The sequence below is a fragment of the Amblyraja radiata genome, chromosome 7 (assembly GCF_010909765.2).
Source record: "Amblyraja radiata isolate CabotCenter1 chromosome 7, sAmbRad1.1.pri, whole genome shotgun sequence".
Lineage (NCBI taxonomy): Eukaryota > Metazoa > Chordata > Chondrichthyes > Rajiformes > Rajidae > Amblyraja > Amblyraja radiata.
In genome coordinates, this window is record NC_045962.1 from 64778191 (window position 1) to 64798340 (window position 20150).

Genomic DNA, 20150 nt, shown 5'->3' on the forward strand with positions numbered 1-20150 from the left:
CTTGATTCTCTATAGGCATTTGACAAGGTCACAGAGAATTTTAGTCATCTGATCTATGATGAAGCAGGAAATTGAACCGAAAGATGATCTGATAATGACGAGCAAAAAATAGCCAAGATCAGAGAAGAGGTCAAGCCATGCAAGTCAAATTACACGGGAATCTAATGTGGAATCCATTGAGTACCCATCAATTATTCACTACAGCATATCACATCCTTAAACTGCCATTTGATACTAAATTGTAAAGCAAGTAAAATATGCTGCAGCAAAGCATTTTTTGCTAACAATTTAGTATTTTACCAAGTCAATTACACTGGATATTGTTGCCTGTGAATGGCTGGAGATACCAAAATTAACAGCTGCAAGTGTGCAATCAAATGCATACCCTTTCTTAGTGCATAGTAGTGCACTTTTCCCTTCATTACAGCACTGCAAATGCAGTAAAACAATCTAATATGCTTCACAGTTCCTTACAGCTACATTCCAGCAACCATCAGGTTCTTGAACAAACCTGCACAAACCTGCACCTAACTCATCAATAGAACATTCCAGATCATCGTTTGTACTACCATGGAATTGATTCCTTGTGGTTTGCACTAATATCTTGTTTTCGCTTTTTTCCCCACTACATGTGTAATTTCTGTATGATTTATGTTTTGAGTTTGATCTGAGTTTATGTACCAGTGATAGAAAATACAACAAAGAACAGGCCATTGGCCCACAATGTTTGTGCCGAGCATGATGCATAGCAAAAGTGATCTTATCTCTATGCACATGGTTCATATCATTATTCCAACTGTCTACCCTATCAATGTCTCTCATAATTTTATATACATCGATCAAGTCTCCCCTCAATCTCTGACATTCTAAAGAAAACAATCCACGTCTACCCAAGCTGCCACTGTAGCTGAAACTCTCTAATCCAGGCAGGATTCCAGTAAACCTCCTCTGCATCCTCACCAAAGACGCCACAACTTTCCTGTAATGAGGTGACCAGAGCTGCACGCAATACCCCAAATGTGGGTTAACAAAATTCCTACAGAACTGCATAACGACTTCCTGACTCTTATATTTAATCCCCAATGCTGCTGCTACAGTAGGCAAGATTTTGATCGTACCTCTACCTCAATTGTGCATATGACCATAAACTTGACATGACTATATTGATCTAAAGCACTCCACAACCAGTTATAATATGTACTTTCCAGATATACATTTGTCCTTCAATATGCCTCAATTACTCTTACTTCCAGCAAAAAGATCATTTACTGTTTATCAAGTTTTTTCTTTTCTTTGGAGCTACAATTATATCCCGAATATCTTTCTAAATAGATGAGTTTTTTCATTTAGAGGACGTAAACTAGTTGATGCCCAGACTACATAATTTAGCAGTGGTGCTGACCAGATGAAACAATCCAATTATGATTGATGTTGTTCAGCATCACTATAACCAGGCTTTGAAGGCATAAAGTAGCAAATGTGGAACAATCAGATTATTTTTTTCTCTCATCTCCAAAATTCATCAAAATTAATAACCAACTACATTTCAGTATATGATTGATCTCTCGTACTCTCTTGATTGCAAAACTAGTTTAATTGTTTTAGACACCTCAGGAAAAGATAGATCAGTTTCCGCTTTTCCAAAGCTTGCTGTTTTTAATGAAATAAGTACATTAGCCTTGTCAGTCACAAAAGTTGCATTCGAAAGCATGGTGAAATATTTTAGGCTTGCATAAATAGAAGAGCAATGCTAAAAAAGGTAAGGAAATAAATTAATCAATTCTATAAAATTTTGTTTCCCAGTTCATTTTAGAGAGATTATTGAAAATAAATCATTTTTTAAAATCAATTTAGCAGAAATGGGTGTCGCAAAATGTCGTAAAATGTTCTTGAGCTGAGGGCAGTAAGCCATCTCCCTGAAACTTCGCACTCTTTTCTGTGAAGGTTATTCCACAATGCTGTTGGATAGGGTGACAGGATTTAGATCTAGCAATGATGAAAGAGCAGTGATACATCTCCAAGCCATAATGGCGTGACTGGGAGGGAAATCTGGCAGGATTGTGTCTATATGCTTCTGCTATCTATGCCCTTCTGGATGGTAGGAGTCATGAGTTTGACAGATGCTATCCAAGTGTTATTATGTGCAACATTGCAATGAATTTTGTGGTGAGAGGAACAATTGGTTAATGTGTTGGATGTGGTCCCAATCAAACGGGCTGCTGCAGATGGTGTTCCACTTCTTGAATGCTTTTGGAGGTGCAGTCATCTATGCGGGAGAACATATTCCATCACAATTGACCTTTGAATATTAGTGGGTGTGCCATTGTGTAATGCAAGATAATGACTTTCTTAGTAGATAGTTATTTTAACTGCAAATATGCAGAATATCAGAAACCTGAGAGAAGATGCCTTGCTTTTACGTTGCATGCAATATTTTGTACTTACATAGCACTGTGAATGCAGTAAAACATTTCGACGTGCTGAGTGTTTTCTTATGACTTGGGAGAAGACTATTTAATCCATCATGTCTACGCCACCTGCTTGAGAAATATTATTAATCCCATTCCTCCACATTTTTCTGTAGTTCAAGAAAGCTCATTAGCAAGCCATAGATTCTCCCCGAGGAGGGGTAATTTTTGGTGATCAATAAACCTAATAACCAGCACAGCTTCGGGACATGGGAGTAAACCAGAGCACGTGGGGAAAATCCACAGGTAGAAGACAGTACTTGCAGCACCACTATGCCACTGATTGTGACAGCACCGTCCTGCTCATTATGAATGCACAGGCCTCCCATTGTGATGCACCTCGCCACACATTGTGACTGAACCACTCTAACCTCATCTGATAGATGGCAGGGACGTGTGCGGTCAGGGGGGCAGGGGAGGCAGGGCCTCACCTGTCATACTCCCAATGAAAATAGCTTTTAAGAAAAGTAAAGAAAAATAATAATAATATAAAATAAATATAAAGATTTTTCCACTGATCTGTGTTATAAATGTCATTTCTATATGAATCTAATAATTTTTAATAGTAAAAATCACCAGATTTGCACAGCTCCGCTGCAAATACAGGGACAGATGAGAGGTGAGGCAGCGAAGAGTTAAGCCTCCCCTCTGATTGTGCAACCCCTCAGAAACTGAATGTAGTGCGGGCAATAAGCGTGTGCCTGTTACTATCTCTATGTATGTCACCAATGTAATGTGTGTAAACCCCTTCATTACATGTCCTCACCTTCCATAGTCCAGGTAACTTAATTCACGTACAAATATGTTAAATTTGTGCTCGCTGGTCTCATCATAAAACTGCAATGAAAAAGCACCAGGGGAGGCAGCGATCACATGTGCCTCACAAGGGGCTGTGTCTTGAGCCTAGTGGAGGAAGAGCGAGCGTCAATTACGTAGGCTCAGCTCACTCTCCCTCCACGTTAGCTAGCTTCAGCAGCGGCGGAACAGTACTGCATTCCACCGCTGGCGACGCTGACTTTCCAGCCGCGGGCGGCGCTGACTGGTAGGTTGATTCATTGATTTGTAGCTGCCGATTCGGAGGTTCTGGGCCGCTGAGAGCTCCCAATTGGGCCTCACGCTGGAGTAATCTACTCTCGGCTCGGTTAGATCTACCCCTGGTGGAGGGGAGAGAGAAGGGTGGAGGGAGAGTAGAGGGATGGAGGGGGAAGCAACAGGTAGATGGGGAGGGGGGTGTGAGGGGGAATGGAGAAGGGGGAGGTGGGAGGTGGGTTGTTCCCTCACGGTCCCAGGGTAGCGCTCCTGTCCCTCCAGTCGCCGTGCTTCACGCTCACAGCCCCTGCTCCACCCCTCTCTCTCCCCGCTCCCGCCGCCGGCCCTCTCCATCCCTTCTCCTCTTCCCTTCCCTCCTGCCCTTCTCTCCTTCCCTCCCTCCTTCCTCTCTCTCTTTTCCCTTCTCTCCTTCCCTTCCTCCTTTCTTTCTTCCTCTCTCTCTTTTCCGTTCTCTCCTTCCCTCCCTCCCTCCATTCTCTACTTCCCTCACTCCCTTCTCTCCTTCCTCCATTCCTTCCCTCCCACACACACACGCACCCCCCCCCCCCACCCCAAGTTAGGATGGGGTAGAAACCCAAAGGGTACATAAGTATTCAGACCCTTTGCTATGACACTCAAAATTGAGCATCTGCAGTTCCTTCTTAAATTAATTATCTTTATTACAAGAAAACTCTGATTCATGACGCTCCTTGTAAAACAACTGGATGTTCAATTCCAGTCACTGCATAATTGGGAGGATGCAAGGAGGTCTAGCAAAGGTTTACAAAAATAATTTGTGAGTCAGAGTCAAACAACATGAAAACAGGCCCTTCGATCAACTCATTCACGCTGACCAAAATACCTCATCCAATCTAGTCCTCTTTGCCTCTGCCTGCCCCATATCCCTTTAAACCTTTCCTATCCATGTACCTATCCAAATAGCATTTAAATGCTGTTATCGTACCTGCATCAACTACAGTACCTGTTTCGATTGATTATCCTTAAGATGTTTCTACAACTTGATTGGAGTCCACAAGTGGTAAATTAAATTGATTGGACATGATTTGGAAAGGCACACACCTGTCTATATAAAGTCCCGCAGTTGACAGTGCACGTCAGAGGAAAAACCAAGCAATGAAGACGAAGGAATTATCGGTAGACCACCGAGACAGGATTGTGTCGAGACACAGATCTGGGGAAGGGTATAAAACAATTTCTGCAGCATTAGAAGAGCACAGTGGCCTCCGTCATTCTTAAATGGAAGAAATTTGAAACCACCAAGAGTCTTCATAGAACTGTCCGCCCGGCCAAACTGAGCAATCAGGGGAGAAGGGCCTTGGTCAGGGAGGTGACCAAGAACTCAATGATCACACTGACTGAGCTCCAGAGTTCCTCTGTGGAGATGGGAGAAACTTCCAGAAGGACAACAATATCTGCGGCACTCTACCAATCAGACCTTTATGGGAGAGTGGCCAGACGGAAGCCACTCCTCAGTAAAAGGCACGACAGCCCGCTTGGAGTTTGCCAAAAGGCACCTAAACAAGATTCTCTCGTCTGATGAAACCAAGATTGAACTCTTTGGCCTGAATGGCAAGTGTCACATCTGGAGGAAAGCAGGCATCGCTCATCACCTGGCCAATACCATACCTACGGTGAAGCATGGTCGTGGCAGCATCATGCCGTGGGGATGTTTTTCAGCGGCAGGAACTGTCTGGGAGACTAGTCAGGATCGAGGGAAAGATGAACAGAGCAAAGTACAGAGAGATCCTTGATGAAAACCTGCTCTAGAGCGTTCAGGACCTCAGACTGGGGCAGTGGTTCACTTTCCAACTGGACAGCGACCCTAAGCACACAGCCCAGACAACGCAGGAGTGTGGCAGCCTCGCCAACAGCTGTCTGTCTTTTCATCCTTTTTGTTATTTTTAGTCTGTCAAAAAGTTTGTTTTTGGAGGGTTTTTAATTCTTTTTTATGTTGGGGTGGGGCGGGGGGAGGGGAAAATCGCTTTATCAGTCACTACCTGGTCGAGGATGCCTCTTTTCTCCGAGCCGCTTCTTCGCTCCCCCTCTCGGCCTACCATCTGGGTTGGCGCGGCCTTTCCTGCCGGAGACCGACCAGAGCTTCAGCAGCGGCGCAGCACTGAATTACCATCGCGGAGCGGGTGATGCCTTACCGGGATGGCATGTTGGGCCTGCCGACTTTAACACCATGGAGCTGTGGTCTGCGGAGCGTCCAGCTGCGGGCGGCGCTGACATTAACATCGTGGAGGCCTGGGAACTTTTGCCGAGGATCGCCAGTGTTAGAGCTCCGTCCAGCTTGGCCTGTGGACTTCGGAAGCCGCAGTCTCCGGTAGGAAGCAGCCGATTCGGAAATTCCAAGCTGCTGAGAGTGTTCTTCCGTTCCGACGCCGGAGCTCCGATCATCCGATCATCCGGCGAGAGGGGCTGAAACATTGAGCCACCGTTGCGGCGACTGCGGAGGCCTCAATAAGCCCCGACCACGGGTGAACAAGAGGAAGATGACTGAACTTTGTTGCCTTCCCTCACAGTGGGAAACATTGATTCTGCTGTGGGTGATGTTTTATGTTAAATTCTATAGTGTTGTGTTTATCTTATTTGTGTGCTGCATGGTAACTCAAATTTCACTGCACCAATTGGTGTATGTGACATTAAATGTAACCTGTAACTTGTAACTTGACCTAAAACGTCACACATTCCTTCTCTCCAGAGATGCTGCCTGTCCTGTTCCGTGACTCCAGCATTTTGTGTCTACTTTTAATATTTTATACCAACTACTTCAAATAAAAAATAGGAAGACTAAATAGGCCTCAATTCAATGAATCATTTTTGAATTGCAAATACAATCTTACACACCTACAGACCGTCAATCCATTTTGGCAACCCACATGGTTTGCCATAGATTACCGAAATCCGAATAAAACTTAAACTTGTATTCCATTCAACAGTGTAGTAGTTTACAACTTAAGGAATTTAAAACTTTTTACTCCTTTATTTAAAATTCAGCACTAAACACAATTTTAAATTAATATTACTTAATTCTATCCCCACTTTACCACTCCTTAATCAGATTGCCGATGATTTTTTACTGATGCAAAATTTAAATTTTGCTCCACAATCCATCTGTAAAGCTAAAAATTAAACATAATGGTTTTTTTTTTACAATTTAAAGTAGATAAAATTCATGCTTTAAAAAATATTTTTCCCACATCTAACAAAATCTGGCAATGCATTAACTGCATTTTACAGCAAAGCAGTCTGGTTATAGAACCTGTCCTTGACACAAATTTGACAAACTTTGCAATAGTATGGAGTCATTTCTAGCAGACCAGCTCCCCAAGTGCATTCCTTGTACCTTCTTAGTAAATTCATAGGCTGGTTTTGAAAGGGATTATTCATCCATTATAATAGAATATGGTTTGAAGGAGCTGTGAAATCAAGCATCCAGCTGGGCACTGTTGTGTAGCAACAATTGTCCACCCTGCAGACCTTGACTAAGTGACATAAAAATATGACAACATAAAAGCTGAGTGTACATTAAAGATTGGCTTTAAACTTTTTCATACCAGTGGATATCAAGACCGGAGTTTACTATACATTCATTTTGGCCTTTGAACTGGGCAGGATTTTGGCCTTTGAACTGGGCAGGATTTTGGCCTTTGAACTGGGCAGGATTTTGGCCTTTGAACTGGGCAGGATTTTGGCCTTTGAACTGGGCAGGATCAAATCACAGATACAAAACTAAAATTGCTGCCTGCCTTCAGATTTTGCTGAATGTGATGTACATTGATAGGAAAAGGCAATATTTGTTTCTTCAGTTCAGCAGTATTGAACTACAGGCTCACTGACCTTCAGTAAGACAGAACTTCACTTTCATTATAATAACTATTTTGCTATTCCTGCTGCTCCTTCTTGCCTGAAGATTTAATTATTGATGCCATTACAGACCAAGTCAGACCTTTATGCATGTGATTGGATAATTTGGAGAAATTAAATTCAGGCACAAGATTCACAGTGCTCCATTGTGTCTTCAATATTAATGCAGAGTGGCTGCATGATTGGAACAATAGATCAGGGAGGCACACAGGTGCATGCAGGCCCACATTTTTAATGGCACCACAAGATTATTTATATTCCATGAGTGATAATTAATTGTCCCACAGTTCTGGTGCAAAATGTTCATCAACTCATAGCCGACAGGGAAATACGGCACAGCCATTAAATAGCTAATGATGAAATGATGTGCACCTAGGCCATCTTAGCTATCTGACTTTGTGAATCAAAAATGGCTGTCTCCACCTCTGAAGCTACATAACACAAATGCGTTTCAAAGAAAAAGAATAATGGTTTAGTTCTTTAGCCAGGGTGTACACTTTGATGTTTTGTACGTTATCGCATAATTTATGCTAATTTGACTAAAGAAATTGACACCCTTTACTGACCTTGGTTAGCGTGGCGGAAGTGGACTTTTAACTGGTATGGAATTATGCAGTATGCATTGGTATTAAACAGTGGGAGGTGAACAAAGCACAGTTTGGACTGTATAGGAAGGAACTACAGGTGTTGGTTTACATCAAAGATGGATACAAAATGCTGGAGTAACTCAGCGGGTCAGGCAGCATCTCTGGAGAAAAGGAATAGGTGACATTTCAGGTCGAGACCCTTCTTTAGACACACAGAGACTTCGGACGGTTTTATTTTTGGTGGATATGGTCAGGTGGGAGAAAGTGGATTTGATTTTGATAAGGCAGATGCGTAAACTGATGAAGCTCCAAATGTATTTAGCTAAAAATAGAAAATCCCATTTGACTGATAGTTTTATTTTAGGATTAGAGACTGGCATGAGACATGGCTGTACTGGCAGCAGCTAAAATATCTGGCAAAAATAAAAAAAATATTCTGTATAACAGTTAATAGAGTGAAGGCCCTTTGAAGTTGATGTGCATTTGGTTGTAAGTGGTGGGGATGGCAGCATGTCTTGATTTTTATGTATGTTCATTGGGTTGCACCACAGCTGGAAACACAGCCACCCAGGCCAACATACAAACAATCATTTGTCCATGCATGACTGTCGGCTGCCTGCTGAAAGATCCTCTAATATAGGATAACAATGTGACCTTGCCAGGCACTGGCAAAGTGTTACAACATCTCAAACATAAAGCAGGTTAAGGTTACAAACAGTTACCATCACCTGACGTGATACCTTCGTGTTCCATCAAGTTGAGGAAGGTTATCCTCTACATGTAAATATGCTATCACTTTCCTCATGTGTTTACTTTAGTTTAGTTTAGAGATGTGCTGGAGGGGTTCTGGTGTCGGTCATAACATTCTTGCTGACGTTCACCTAAGTGATACACTGAATCCCAAAAAGCTGCTGCATTAACAGCCCCAGGTTAAAGTGCCCAATGAGACTTGAAAATGTACAGATCACATCGTGATGTTTACAAATATGCAGTTGCAAACAGGTTTGCTCCAAACATTTCAAAGCGATCCCTTACTCTGACAGAATGAACAGAACTTTTCAAAGAACCATTAAATAAATCACTTGCAGGTTTGTCGTATTAATAAACGGTGTTCTTGCTTTGCTTTCCCGTCTTAGTGCCAGCCCCTACATACAAAACTAAAATTAAAAACTCTAAATTTCACCCTTAATAAGCTATTAATATGCTAAAGATGGCAAACCATCTCTTCTGAGGAGGTTGCCTGGCACATTTCTCTGCAAGTCCCTGCAGTCTTTAGCAATGTAAGCTCTGACCCTTGTTAAAGCTTCGCCATTAACATAGGTTGAAATTCAAGCCTTTGGTTCCATGTTAATTCAGAACCAAATTAAATCCTATATTGCTATTTTGAACTCTTACTTTAACATGTTTAGAATTGCAAAAAAAAATAATCTTCTTCACCTTCCTCATCCTGACAAACACAAAGTACGATAAAAGAAGCTGCAAAATATAAATTAATTAATTTATGTCTTTATGCTGTGGGATTTTTGGGTACGTGCTATTTTTAGTTACAATTGACAACAATTTTTGGTTTGCTTCAGATGTTGAAATCACCATTCATCATTTAAACGGATTAGTAGCTTCTTTCACTGACAAAATGCAATTTGTTTTAGAGGTGTTGATTCCGTTGGCATGCTAAATACTCTCTAGCTCACATTACATGAACAGCATACAAATCTACACACATCAATACTGCATATGATATTTTCTCCTATGTTGGAAGAGTTGCCTGGCTAAAATATTACTTCGATGAAGATTATGGAATTAAGGATGATATTCTGCCAAATATAAGAGGTTTTAGATGAACCAGGATCACACAATTGACTACTCCAAATAAGTACAGGACCACAACCAATTTTCTGGCAACTGGTGGTCCAGCAGTTTTAATCTGGACAGTTGAATTCCCCCCCGGAAGTCCCCCACCCCAGGAATGTGGCGCTTAGGAAAAGTGAGGCGGCCGATCTTAACCTCATCAGGACTTCAGCGAGCGATTGGCAGGTCGAATTTGCCCCCTGCGGCCAGGACTATGGAACTCCAGCAGATCTGTACCCATGGCTGACTTCCGAGGATGACTTTGCGGGCTGGCAGTTCAGCCCCCTGACTGCTTGGGCTGACCGTTCTGGTACCATTTGACTTGGAGGCTGTGACCTGTGTTGGGCTGGCATAACGGATAATTTGGCATGGCTCTGAAATCAAGGGTGCCAGAAAATTGGCGGTGGACCAATGGTAGTGTATACATCAACAGGAACTCTTGAAGGAAGGCAAACATGAACATAATCTTAGCACACACTTTTTATGTGTGAAAATAAACAACATTTAAATGTGATGTCAGCATATTTGATATCTTAATTCTAGCATAATTTAAGTGAAACTGCTGCAAAAAAAAAAACAACAATTATTCTATTCGCTTATTTGACATACTTTCATTTAGAACTCACTACTCTAAAATAATTTCATACTTTATACTTTAACAAACTATTTGCTAATTCTCCAGGTCACCATGACATTGTTAGCTTTAAGAAGATTGAAGGAAGAGGATTGCTAAAGATAACCTAATAATTGTTAAGGAGTGAAGTTATAACAATGAAACTGTTGTAGAGATGATAAGGTACCAAACTAAAGAATGATACATGTTCCCAATAAAATATACGTCAGACAGTGCTTGGGTGCAAGTGTTAATATGTGGATGCTTCATCAGTTAACCAAGCTCTGGAAGAGAGCAATATTCTAATGTGCAGTACATCCAAATTATTGTGTAGGAAGGAACTGCTGATGCAGGATTACACCGAAGATAGACACAAAATGTTGGAGTAACTCTGCGGGTCAAACAGCATTTCTGGAGAAAAGGAATGGGAGACGTTTCAGGTTGAGACCCTTCTTCAGACTGAGAATCAGGAGAAAGGGAAACTGGAGGTAGGAAAAGGTACAGAACATATCAGAACCGGCCCCGATAACTCAGGAAAGGTCAAGCCCACAATGATCCATTGTTGGCTGTTGAAGAGGTGATTATGAAGGGATACGAACAGTGAAACTAGCAAGATGACTGGGGTGTGGGAGGGACGGAGAAAGAGGGAATGCAAGGATTACTTGAAATTAGATAAATCAATATTCACACTGCTGGGGTGTAAGAGACCCAAGCAAAATATGAGGTGCTGTTCCTCCAATTTGTGTGTGGCCTCACTGACAGTGGAGGAGGCCCAGAACATAAAGATCAGCATGGGAATGGGAACAGAAGTTAAAATGTTTGGCAACTGGGAGATCGCATCAGCCAAGGCAGATGCCTGGGTGCCCTGCATACAAAGTGAGTGCCAGGTCAAAGGTTGAACATGAAGAACATGTGTAATGGTGGAAACCTACAAACTGGTTAATGTGCTTGAACTATAGGGAGAACCCTCAGCAAATCAAACCTCAAGTGGTAGGGCACCAGGAGATTGGACACCAAGGGAAGAAATATTAGGATGGGCTTCCCAAAAACTGCGGAAAAAACATAAAATTAGTCCAGGTATCAGATTTTATGGAGAGAAGGCAGGAGAATGGGGTTAAGAGGGAGAGATAAATCAGCCATGATTGAATTATAGACTTGCTGGACCGAATGGCCTAATTCTCCTTCTATCACTTATGATCTTATGATCTTATGAGTAGATGACCTGTCCTGCTGGAATTTTCAGAAGTAGATCCCATGTGGTGATTCCAGGAGATTCGAGTCCTTTTACCAATCAAGGACTGGAGCTTCAACCTTTGGCAAAGGCTGACGTTGGCAACTGCAGTGATCACCACTTGCAAACGTTTTGTTTGTTATCAAAAAATCAGTCAAGCATGCATTGCATCCAAATAAACCCTGTGGCCTCTGAGCATAATATTGTAGCGGCACCAAACGTGGTGAATAAACAGTTGCTTTATTCAGGTGTTACATGCAAGTTTGGTCCACTAACATAATTGTCATTGCTGCTGCAGCTGAGCGAGGCTTTTGTCTCAAGCTCAGCTACATGTTGACTGTTGAGATCTCATGTTGAGATATGCTTATTAGCAGGACACTCGCCTTAATCCATGATGTCATGTGACAGCCCTCGTAACCACTGACGAGGGTTCGACCGTAAGTGGTCTGTCTATCAGCTGACGCCACAGGACCCCTCCCCCCCCCAGAACCGGAGGAAGGAATAGAACGCGCTAATCTTCTACAAGAAGGTGCACACGCATGGTCGAGGGCAGCTCCTGCTGTGTGTAGGAGGCACCCCGGCCATGGGTCGGGACGGTGGGGCCCACGGGCGCAGTCGACGCTCTGGCTGTGGGCCATCCCGGCCGTGTGCCGAGGGGTGTGAGGAGACCAATGCAAAAGCCGCCGGATGGACGAGACACAGTCGCATCTCCTCGACCAGCAGGGGATCGTTTCCTGAGAAATATGGCCCCTAGCAATGGCTGGGAGACGTCAGCAACAATGCAAACAAAGAAGTAAGAATAAATTAATTGCTAAACCCGGCGTGGTGATGCAGTGTAAAAAAGTTAAAAGAAACAAAACAAACTACAGTGAACAAACAAGTACAAAGTGGTAGGAAAGTTCAAATTGTTCAGTGTCCATGGTGCAGGATGGGAAGCTGTGCTGGAAAACTGGAGGTTCAGTGACAGCCACCGACCTGAAGGTGGCGCTGTTGTCGGCAGTCAGGCTGGAGGGACGGCATCCGGCCGTAAGGTGGCGCTGTGTACAGTGGTCAGGCTGCAGTGACGGTAGCCGACCTGAAGTGGCGCTGTTGACGGCGGTCAGGGAAGGTTGAGCGTCTCTTCCGGCTGGCTGCGGTGGCCATTTTTGCAGTCGCTGCAGCGGCCATGTGGCAGTAGGCCGCGGCGGCAATCTTGGCGTCCAGCTGATATGGCCAACCCAGGTAATTCTTAGATGCGTGCGGGGCGGCCAGCATCGACGGGCCTCGCCCCACCGCTGCAAGTAGGGACTCCACCCACCATCGCCATTGGAGACCGACTGCACTGCCGCGCCCTTGGTGGTGACTGGAAATTGCCATGGAATCCGTTGTGGGACCGCCCACTCACGACTGGCCGAGGCTCCACCCCACTACTGGGTTGGATGGGCAGCCAGCACCCAGGGACCTTCGGGGTCTGCGCCGGTGAGGACGTCTTCGGCAGCCGTCCCAGGTAGGCCTGCCATATCGGGTGGCTAGGCCTTGAGCAGTGGCTGGTGAGATAATGGGCGGACCCACTCTCTCCCTGCTCCCAGGGCCGTCGGTGATGCTGGGGGCGGGGGGCTGTACACTTGTAGCTCCTGCAGCAGCTGGTGGAGGAGCGGTGGCTGGTGGGGGAGCAACAACATCCATGGCCTCTCAGCTCCGGTGGGCAGAAGCTGGTGAGGGAGCGGCGGCAGCCGCGGTCTCTCAGCCTCGGTGGTCGGCTCTGGGCGGATCATGCGGGAGAGCTTGGCGGCTGTCACACAAGGCCCAGACTGCGCCCCTTAACCCGGGTGGCCTGCGACATACCTTATGGTAGGGCCGGGTTGGCGGCAGCGTCGTTCTGCAGGGCTGGGCTGTCGGCTACAGACATCAGGTCTCCTGAGGCTGCGTGTGTCTGGAAAATCCCAATTTGGATCGTCGGGGTCACCAATGTAGCGGCACCAAAAAATCTCAGAGTATTATAAAGGACATTTCCCACCCCGGACACTCCCTGTTTGAACTGTTGCCGTCAGGCAGACGGTACAGATCTACAAGGACAAGGACAAACAGACTTAAAAACTATTTTTACCCCACTGCTATAAAGGCACTAAATGTAGCCGCCAAGGAACGCAGGGGCGATACATACTAAGGGACTGTGGTACACTGTGAAATCGACAGAAGGATGTAGGGTTGGGTGTTTATGCATGCTATTTTCATGATATTTATTTTAGTTGTTTATCTTTTTTAATATTTTACCTTGTATGTATCGTTAGCTTTTAGAAATGTTTGAATGGTGCACTGACTGGCTGACATTTTTAAATTTTGTTGTACATGGTTCATGTTACAATGACAATAAAGAAACTATTCTATTCTATTCTATTCAAATGTGGTGAATAAACAGTTGCTTTATTCAGGTGTTACATGCAAGTTTGTTCCACAAACATAATTGTCAACATGTAGCTGAGCTCCAGACAACACCCTCGCTCAGCTGCAGCAGCAATGATATTATGTTAGAGGACCAAACTATATTTTAAACCTATTTTGTCACTGAATAAAGCAACTGTTTATTCATCACGTTTGGTCCTGCTACAACATCATCATATATGTTGTGTTAAGCTATCATCAGTTTCTTCTACTTATTATTGAGTGATTATGTACTTATACATTATTGAGTGATTATGTTATAAAATATCTCGGAGCTCTTCTGAAGCATGTGATCATCCTCCATCTTGGCAACATCCTTTGAACTCAAAATATGCTTATAATTTGAACATTACCGTGAGATGGCACTGGATGACTACATCTCTGATATTGTGCAGAGAGCACAGCAATTGAATGTCAAGCAGTAAACTGTTTATGCAGAATGTCCAATCACATTGAGTGATCGGGTTGTAATCAAATCCACATACCGAGCACATGCCATTGTTGTGCCGTGGTAGAGAATATCTAGATCAATGTTTTTCTCGAAGATCATGGGTTTGGTTTCTTCTGGTCGGCGAAATGTTTATAGATACGTGGTCAAGTGAAGTTTTACACTTGGTACTCTTAGTCACTGGAAGGAAATTATGCCAATAAGTAAACTTAGAACAGAATTTTCAGAACAAATTGCCCAAATCATTATGTTCCAACATTGCTCTTAAGCAACACATAAAGGGAAACATCTGAACCAAACAAATCTGCACTGAGTTAAAATTCAGTCAAAATTGTTCATCAGTTAATGATGTCCTGTAAAGTTTACTTTTGAAGTTATCCGTTTTTTAATCTATTAATTTTTGGCCCTATATTCAGGAGAAAAAAAAATACAGTAGATCAAGCTGATAAATGCATGCAGTAACCTTGCTGCAAGTACGACTACTTAAGTGTCATGCTTTGAATTGGCAAAATATTAAACACTCAAATTATACTACAACGGCTAACTTAATTAAATGGAATAAACTAATTTAAAATGATTACTACAAACAATATGAGCTGAATCTTGGAGATGATGGTTCCCAGGAACTTAAAAGACTCCACAGATGTGACTGTGGTGTTGTTGATGGTGAGTGGGGTGAGGGGAGGGGGAGCACTCCTAAAGTCTACAATCAATTCCACTGTCGTAAGAGCATTGAGCTCCAGTTGTTGCAACTGCACCAGGATGCCAGCTGTGTCACTTCTGGGCAGATTCCATCCCATCCTGGATCAGTCCAATCGGGGTTGTGTCTGCAAATACCACCATAAACACCAATGTGTTTATGTCATTATATATTAGATGAGAACTACTAAAACGATCATGTATTAAAGCATGACTTTTCCAATGGTTAAAAATGTCAATGAATAGGGCAATGTTTTTTTTTCAATATATGTGAATACCCTCTTAAGATAATCTCTTATTTTGTGTTGAAAATGTTAGATGCTGTTTCCAAACCCATCCCTTTTCCTGTTGTCTGAGTACAATTCTCAAACACTGATGGCTTTATTATCACAGATGACTCATCATAAGTAATCATAAAATAATCATAAACACAAAATCATCCTCTGAAGAATAAAATAGTATGAGAAATAGCGTTTTTTTCTGTAAACATGAATTTGAATCTCACCATGGCAGCTAGGAAATGTAAAACAGTCTTCCACACAAGACTCTCTCTACCTCTACATATCTCTAAAGTCTAAAATCTAAAGACTCAGAATGACATCAATGCTCTTAAGTCAATTCAGGGGCTGTAAGGGGTGGACAATAAATAATGACTTAGCCAATGGTTGTCACAAGAATTTTAACAAAACCATAGTTATCCTACCACAAGCACAAGTAATGATATAAAAAATAAGTTCTATGATTTTTGAAAAGCTTTGGGAGTATATCACAACCAATACGTAGTGTTGAGGATAACATCCTTCCCAATCGCAGTATAATTATTTTTAGCAACACAAAACTGTCCTTGTAGAAACTGTAGACCATAAGTACAAAATTAAATGCAGGCCATTTCAACAGTGAACAAGAGAAATCTCTTTACACTTACTTGCTGAGAATGTTGAAATCAATCGCAGGATTGTTTGCAATATAAGAAATTACTGTTTGTCTTTAAAATTGCATTGGACACATGGATGGAGAAGGCCGTATAAATGTGATTAAGGCTAATTACCCGGAACGAGCAGACTTTACCTCAGAATGGTTGGACCAGATGGCCTGTTGGTATGGTTTTAAGCTGTATTTGGAAGTGAAAAGTGTGGTTTCTACAGTACTGAAAAAGGCAATCGCTCTTTTCTACAGCACCTGCTGTCTGACCTAAAGAGTGTGACCTGCACTATGTTCTACCAGAGGAAATGGCCTGTGCTGGTCAAGCAAACAAAAGACCATAAGGTAGAAAGCTACATCTAGTAAATACACATTGTAGTGAGGCATGCTGAACTTCAATTCTGAAATTTGGTACCCAAGAAGTCACTGTAAGAGATTTTTCGAGGGGTTAAATTACTACATTGTGCATTTAGTGTATACAACATCAAATGGTTACTGTATTATTTCTTCACAAATGTCTTGTGACAATTTTTGTGTGCTATTAACCCAGAAGTATTAAAGGAAAATAACTTCATCCTCCAATTAACAAAGAACAAAATCCTTGTCTCACCCATTATCAGTATATCATAATGGTTTAATACTTACCCATAACTGCCAGGGCAGTGGCTTTGGTTAAGTACTGTGCCATTATGCTGATCACTTCTAAATTAGAACCATCCAACTTGCATCTGTTTATGGTTCCGGTGCCAGAACTAATCCAGTATAGCTTGTTCGCAGTGTAATCAATTGAAAGACCTGTTTCAACAAAAATAATGTAGGTAAAACATTGTTAGAAGGCAGATAAATATTACTTTCAGTTTGATGGGATTGTCAAACGAACCAATCAGCGACTGCACTATCTGAGGAAACACAAACAGGCCTTCTCCCCACCAACATCCTCAGGACTTTCTACAGGGGCGCACGGTGGAGTCTGTGCTCACGCACTGCATCAACATGTGGTACTCCAACTGCAACTACTCAGACAGGAAGTATCTGCAGAGGGTAGTGAGGGGAGCAGAGAGGATCATTGGCGTCTGCCTACCCTCTGTACAAGAACTGTTCCAGAGCCGCTGCCTGAAAAAAGCACTGAGCATAGCAAAGGACACACTGCACCCCCTCCACACACACCTGGATCTCCGCACCATCAAAGCCCGGACAACCAGACTGCTAAACAGCTTCCTTCCACAGGCTGTGAGGCTGCTAAACTGTAACTACACCTGATTCTGCTGCTTTTTTTGCACTGACACTTTAATAACAAACTCTGGCACTGGCCAATTAAATCAGCTGCCCTATTCCTATTCCTACTGTTTTTATCAGGGACTGGATTGTTTTTTATTTATGTGTGAAATGTTTAAGTTTTATGTGTGATGCTCTAGTATTCCCTGCGAAACGTCTTCTCATTTTGCACTGTACAACTGCTGCTTTGCAAGATGACAATAAAGGTTAATTGATTGATTGATTGATTGATTAATTTTTAACTAGACTTTCAATATTTACTCTTAGTGTTATTGTTACCTTTTATTGATTCTTAACATAAGTCACTGCAATTATTTTGAATTACTTTATACTGCACCAAATAATTTCTCATATTTTCTTATTGCATAAACCAATTGGCCCATTGATTCAATGCCAGCTCTCAGAATATTCCCATTAGTCCATTGTGCTAATCCCCTGGAAATGGGGCAGTTGGGAATTTGGGAGGCAAAACTGAGTCTTGTGTTAAAGCAAGCTGTGGCAAATAAACTACTGTAGAACAGAGAAAACAGTGGCATTGCCAAGATAATTGTATTTGGGTTTTCAGTTGTAAACTGCATGATGAATTGGAAAATGCACACGTACCAAGCAGACAAGTGTACTTAAATACTTAATGAGACAGCAGTTGAGCTCCAAAATTCAGAGAGCTATTTACTGTAGCATTTGGATAGAAGCATGTTCGAAGTAATTATTTGATGAACAGAAATGGCAAGGAATGCCTGGAGTTGATGAAAAAAAATAACCATGCAAACTATAAATAATCAGCACAGATGTGACAGTTTAAACAATTCATTTACAAAGTTCTAGTGCCATGATTATGACATCTTTGGCAATTGTATTCATGTTTACCAGATGTCTTCATATTGCTATTTCTTGCTTTTTAAATCCTATTAACTGTCTGACATATAGAAATGTGTCACGATGATGGATGGCATCCAAGTTAAACTACTAAGCATTCAACACAATTTGGGATTTTCAGTCTGCCAGAGAGGGAGTGCACATGGAACAAATAACCGCTTATCCAACTTCAAAGAAAATGGGTCTAGTTGGAGAAGAGGTAATTTCAACATCCCCAAAATATACTAAGCTTATAACTGGAATTGAACTGGTTAAACCAGTTGTGATTAAATTTTCTGGGTCTTGCCCATGTTGAAGTGCCTGTTTGTAATAAGAAGGACTTTTGTAATAAGAAGGAAATATGGTCAAATGGAAGGAACCAAACAATTCCTCATATAGACACAAAGTGCTGGAGGAACTCAACGGGACAGGCAGCATCTCCAGAGAGAAGGAACAAGTGATGTCTTGGGTCAAGGCCCTTTGTTAAACACGCATTTGCAGTTCCTTCCTACGCAATTTCTCATGGCAGTTCTACCCTTACAGAAATGAAACCATAAAGGGAATTTGGAGAATGATCGGTCTATTGGAGGGGGGGAGGGGGGGCAAGAGTTAAGAAGAATATACAGTGGAATTGACGGCACCCTTATATGATTCATAACTTTACAAAATCGTAGAGCTGGACTAAATGACAATGTGGTGTACTTATGCTCTTATCTTTTTTATTTTAGGATATCATGATATTTTCTGCTGAAATTAGTGCATCTAAAACAGAATGAGCTGGAGAATTAAGCAAAATTAGCATTTGGTATAATTTTATCTTCAACAATTTCTGTTTGTTAGTCTTAAATATATTTAATTATAAGGGTGGCTCCACTTTCAAATTTCCCAAAGCCAAGCATGAATTAATTAAGAATCATTGTGTATAAACTAGTTGACAGGCCTGCAAAGAGAGGTAAATAACATCAACCAGTTCTTTTGGATAGAAGGTTGCTTAAAAAACGTGGTAAAAACTACAAAATTTGACTGGAAAATAACTTTATTTATTTTTAAAATTAATATAATTAATTTAAAATCATGCCATTCAGCAGTGGCAGGATGGCATTAGTGAAGCATGTTCATTTTATGTGGCAAACTATTTTTATAGCTGTTTTAATTAAACCACTCACTTACTTTTTAAGTATATGAAGAAAAATCTTTTGGTAAATTTATAAAGTTGAAACTTGGGGGAAAAGACGTGTCACAGTTTGCCCCAGAAAATGTAATTGCTCCAAGTTAGAAACTCCACCTTATCGCAGAAAGTGATCCTTGTAAATCACTGGCTTTGCCAGAAAATTTGTACTTTTTAGTTTAATTTAGAAACAGGCCATTCAGCCCACCATCGATGACCCATTCCAAATGATTCTATCATATCCCACTTTCTCATCAACTCCATACAATGAGAGGGAATTTAACAGAGGACAATTGACCTACAAACACACATCTTTTTGGGATGTTGGAGGAAAACGGGATCTGGAAACCCACATGGTGACAGGGAGGACATGCAAACTCCACGTGGACAGCACCTGTGGTCAGGTTCGAACTAGGGTATCTGCTGCTGTGAGGCAGCAGCTCCACCAGCTGCACCACTATGCTGCCCCTGCGCCACTGCAGCAGATTATCTTAAACTCTTGACTAATTAGTAAATTGTCACAGCAATTATTAAGAGAAGGTCACTAACTTACATTTCAGAGTAATATGTGATAGTAAAACTGAGTGATGTAAACTGAATCTGTTAATGCTAATTTTACACCATCATGCCCTCCAAGGTGGATAGCAACTGGTTGGCCATTAATCAACTGACAAAGGTTTGAGCCCTCACCTGGAA

At 42.1% G+C, this 20150-nt stretch overlaps 1 protein-coding gene across 1 annotated transcript in view; it reads right to left on the reverse strand.

The window, feature by feature from the left end:
* Positions 1–20150, reverse strand: part of lrp1b (LDL receptor related protein 1B) — a 1292371-nt gene that overhangs the window by 461045 nt on the left and 811176 nt on the right. The window contains exon 32 of the mRNA XM_033023505.1: positions 16802–16951. Within this exon, the coding sequence (XP_032879396.1) occupies positions 16802–16951 (150 nt within the window). The remainder of the gene's footprint in view (positions 1–16801; positions 16952–20150) is intronic.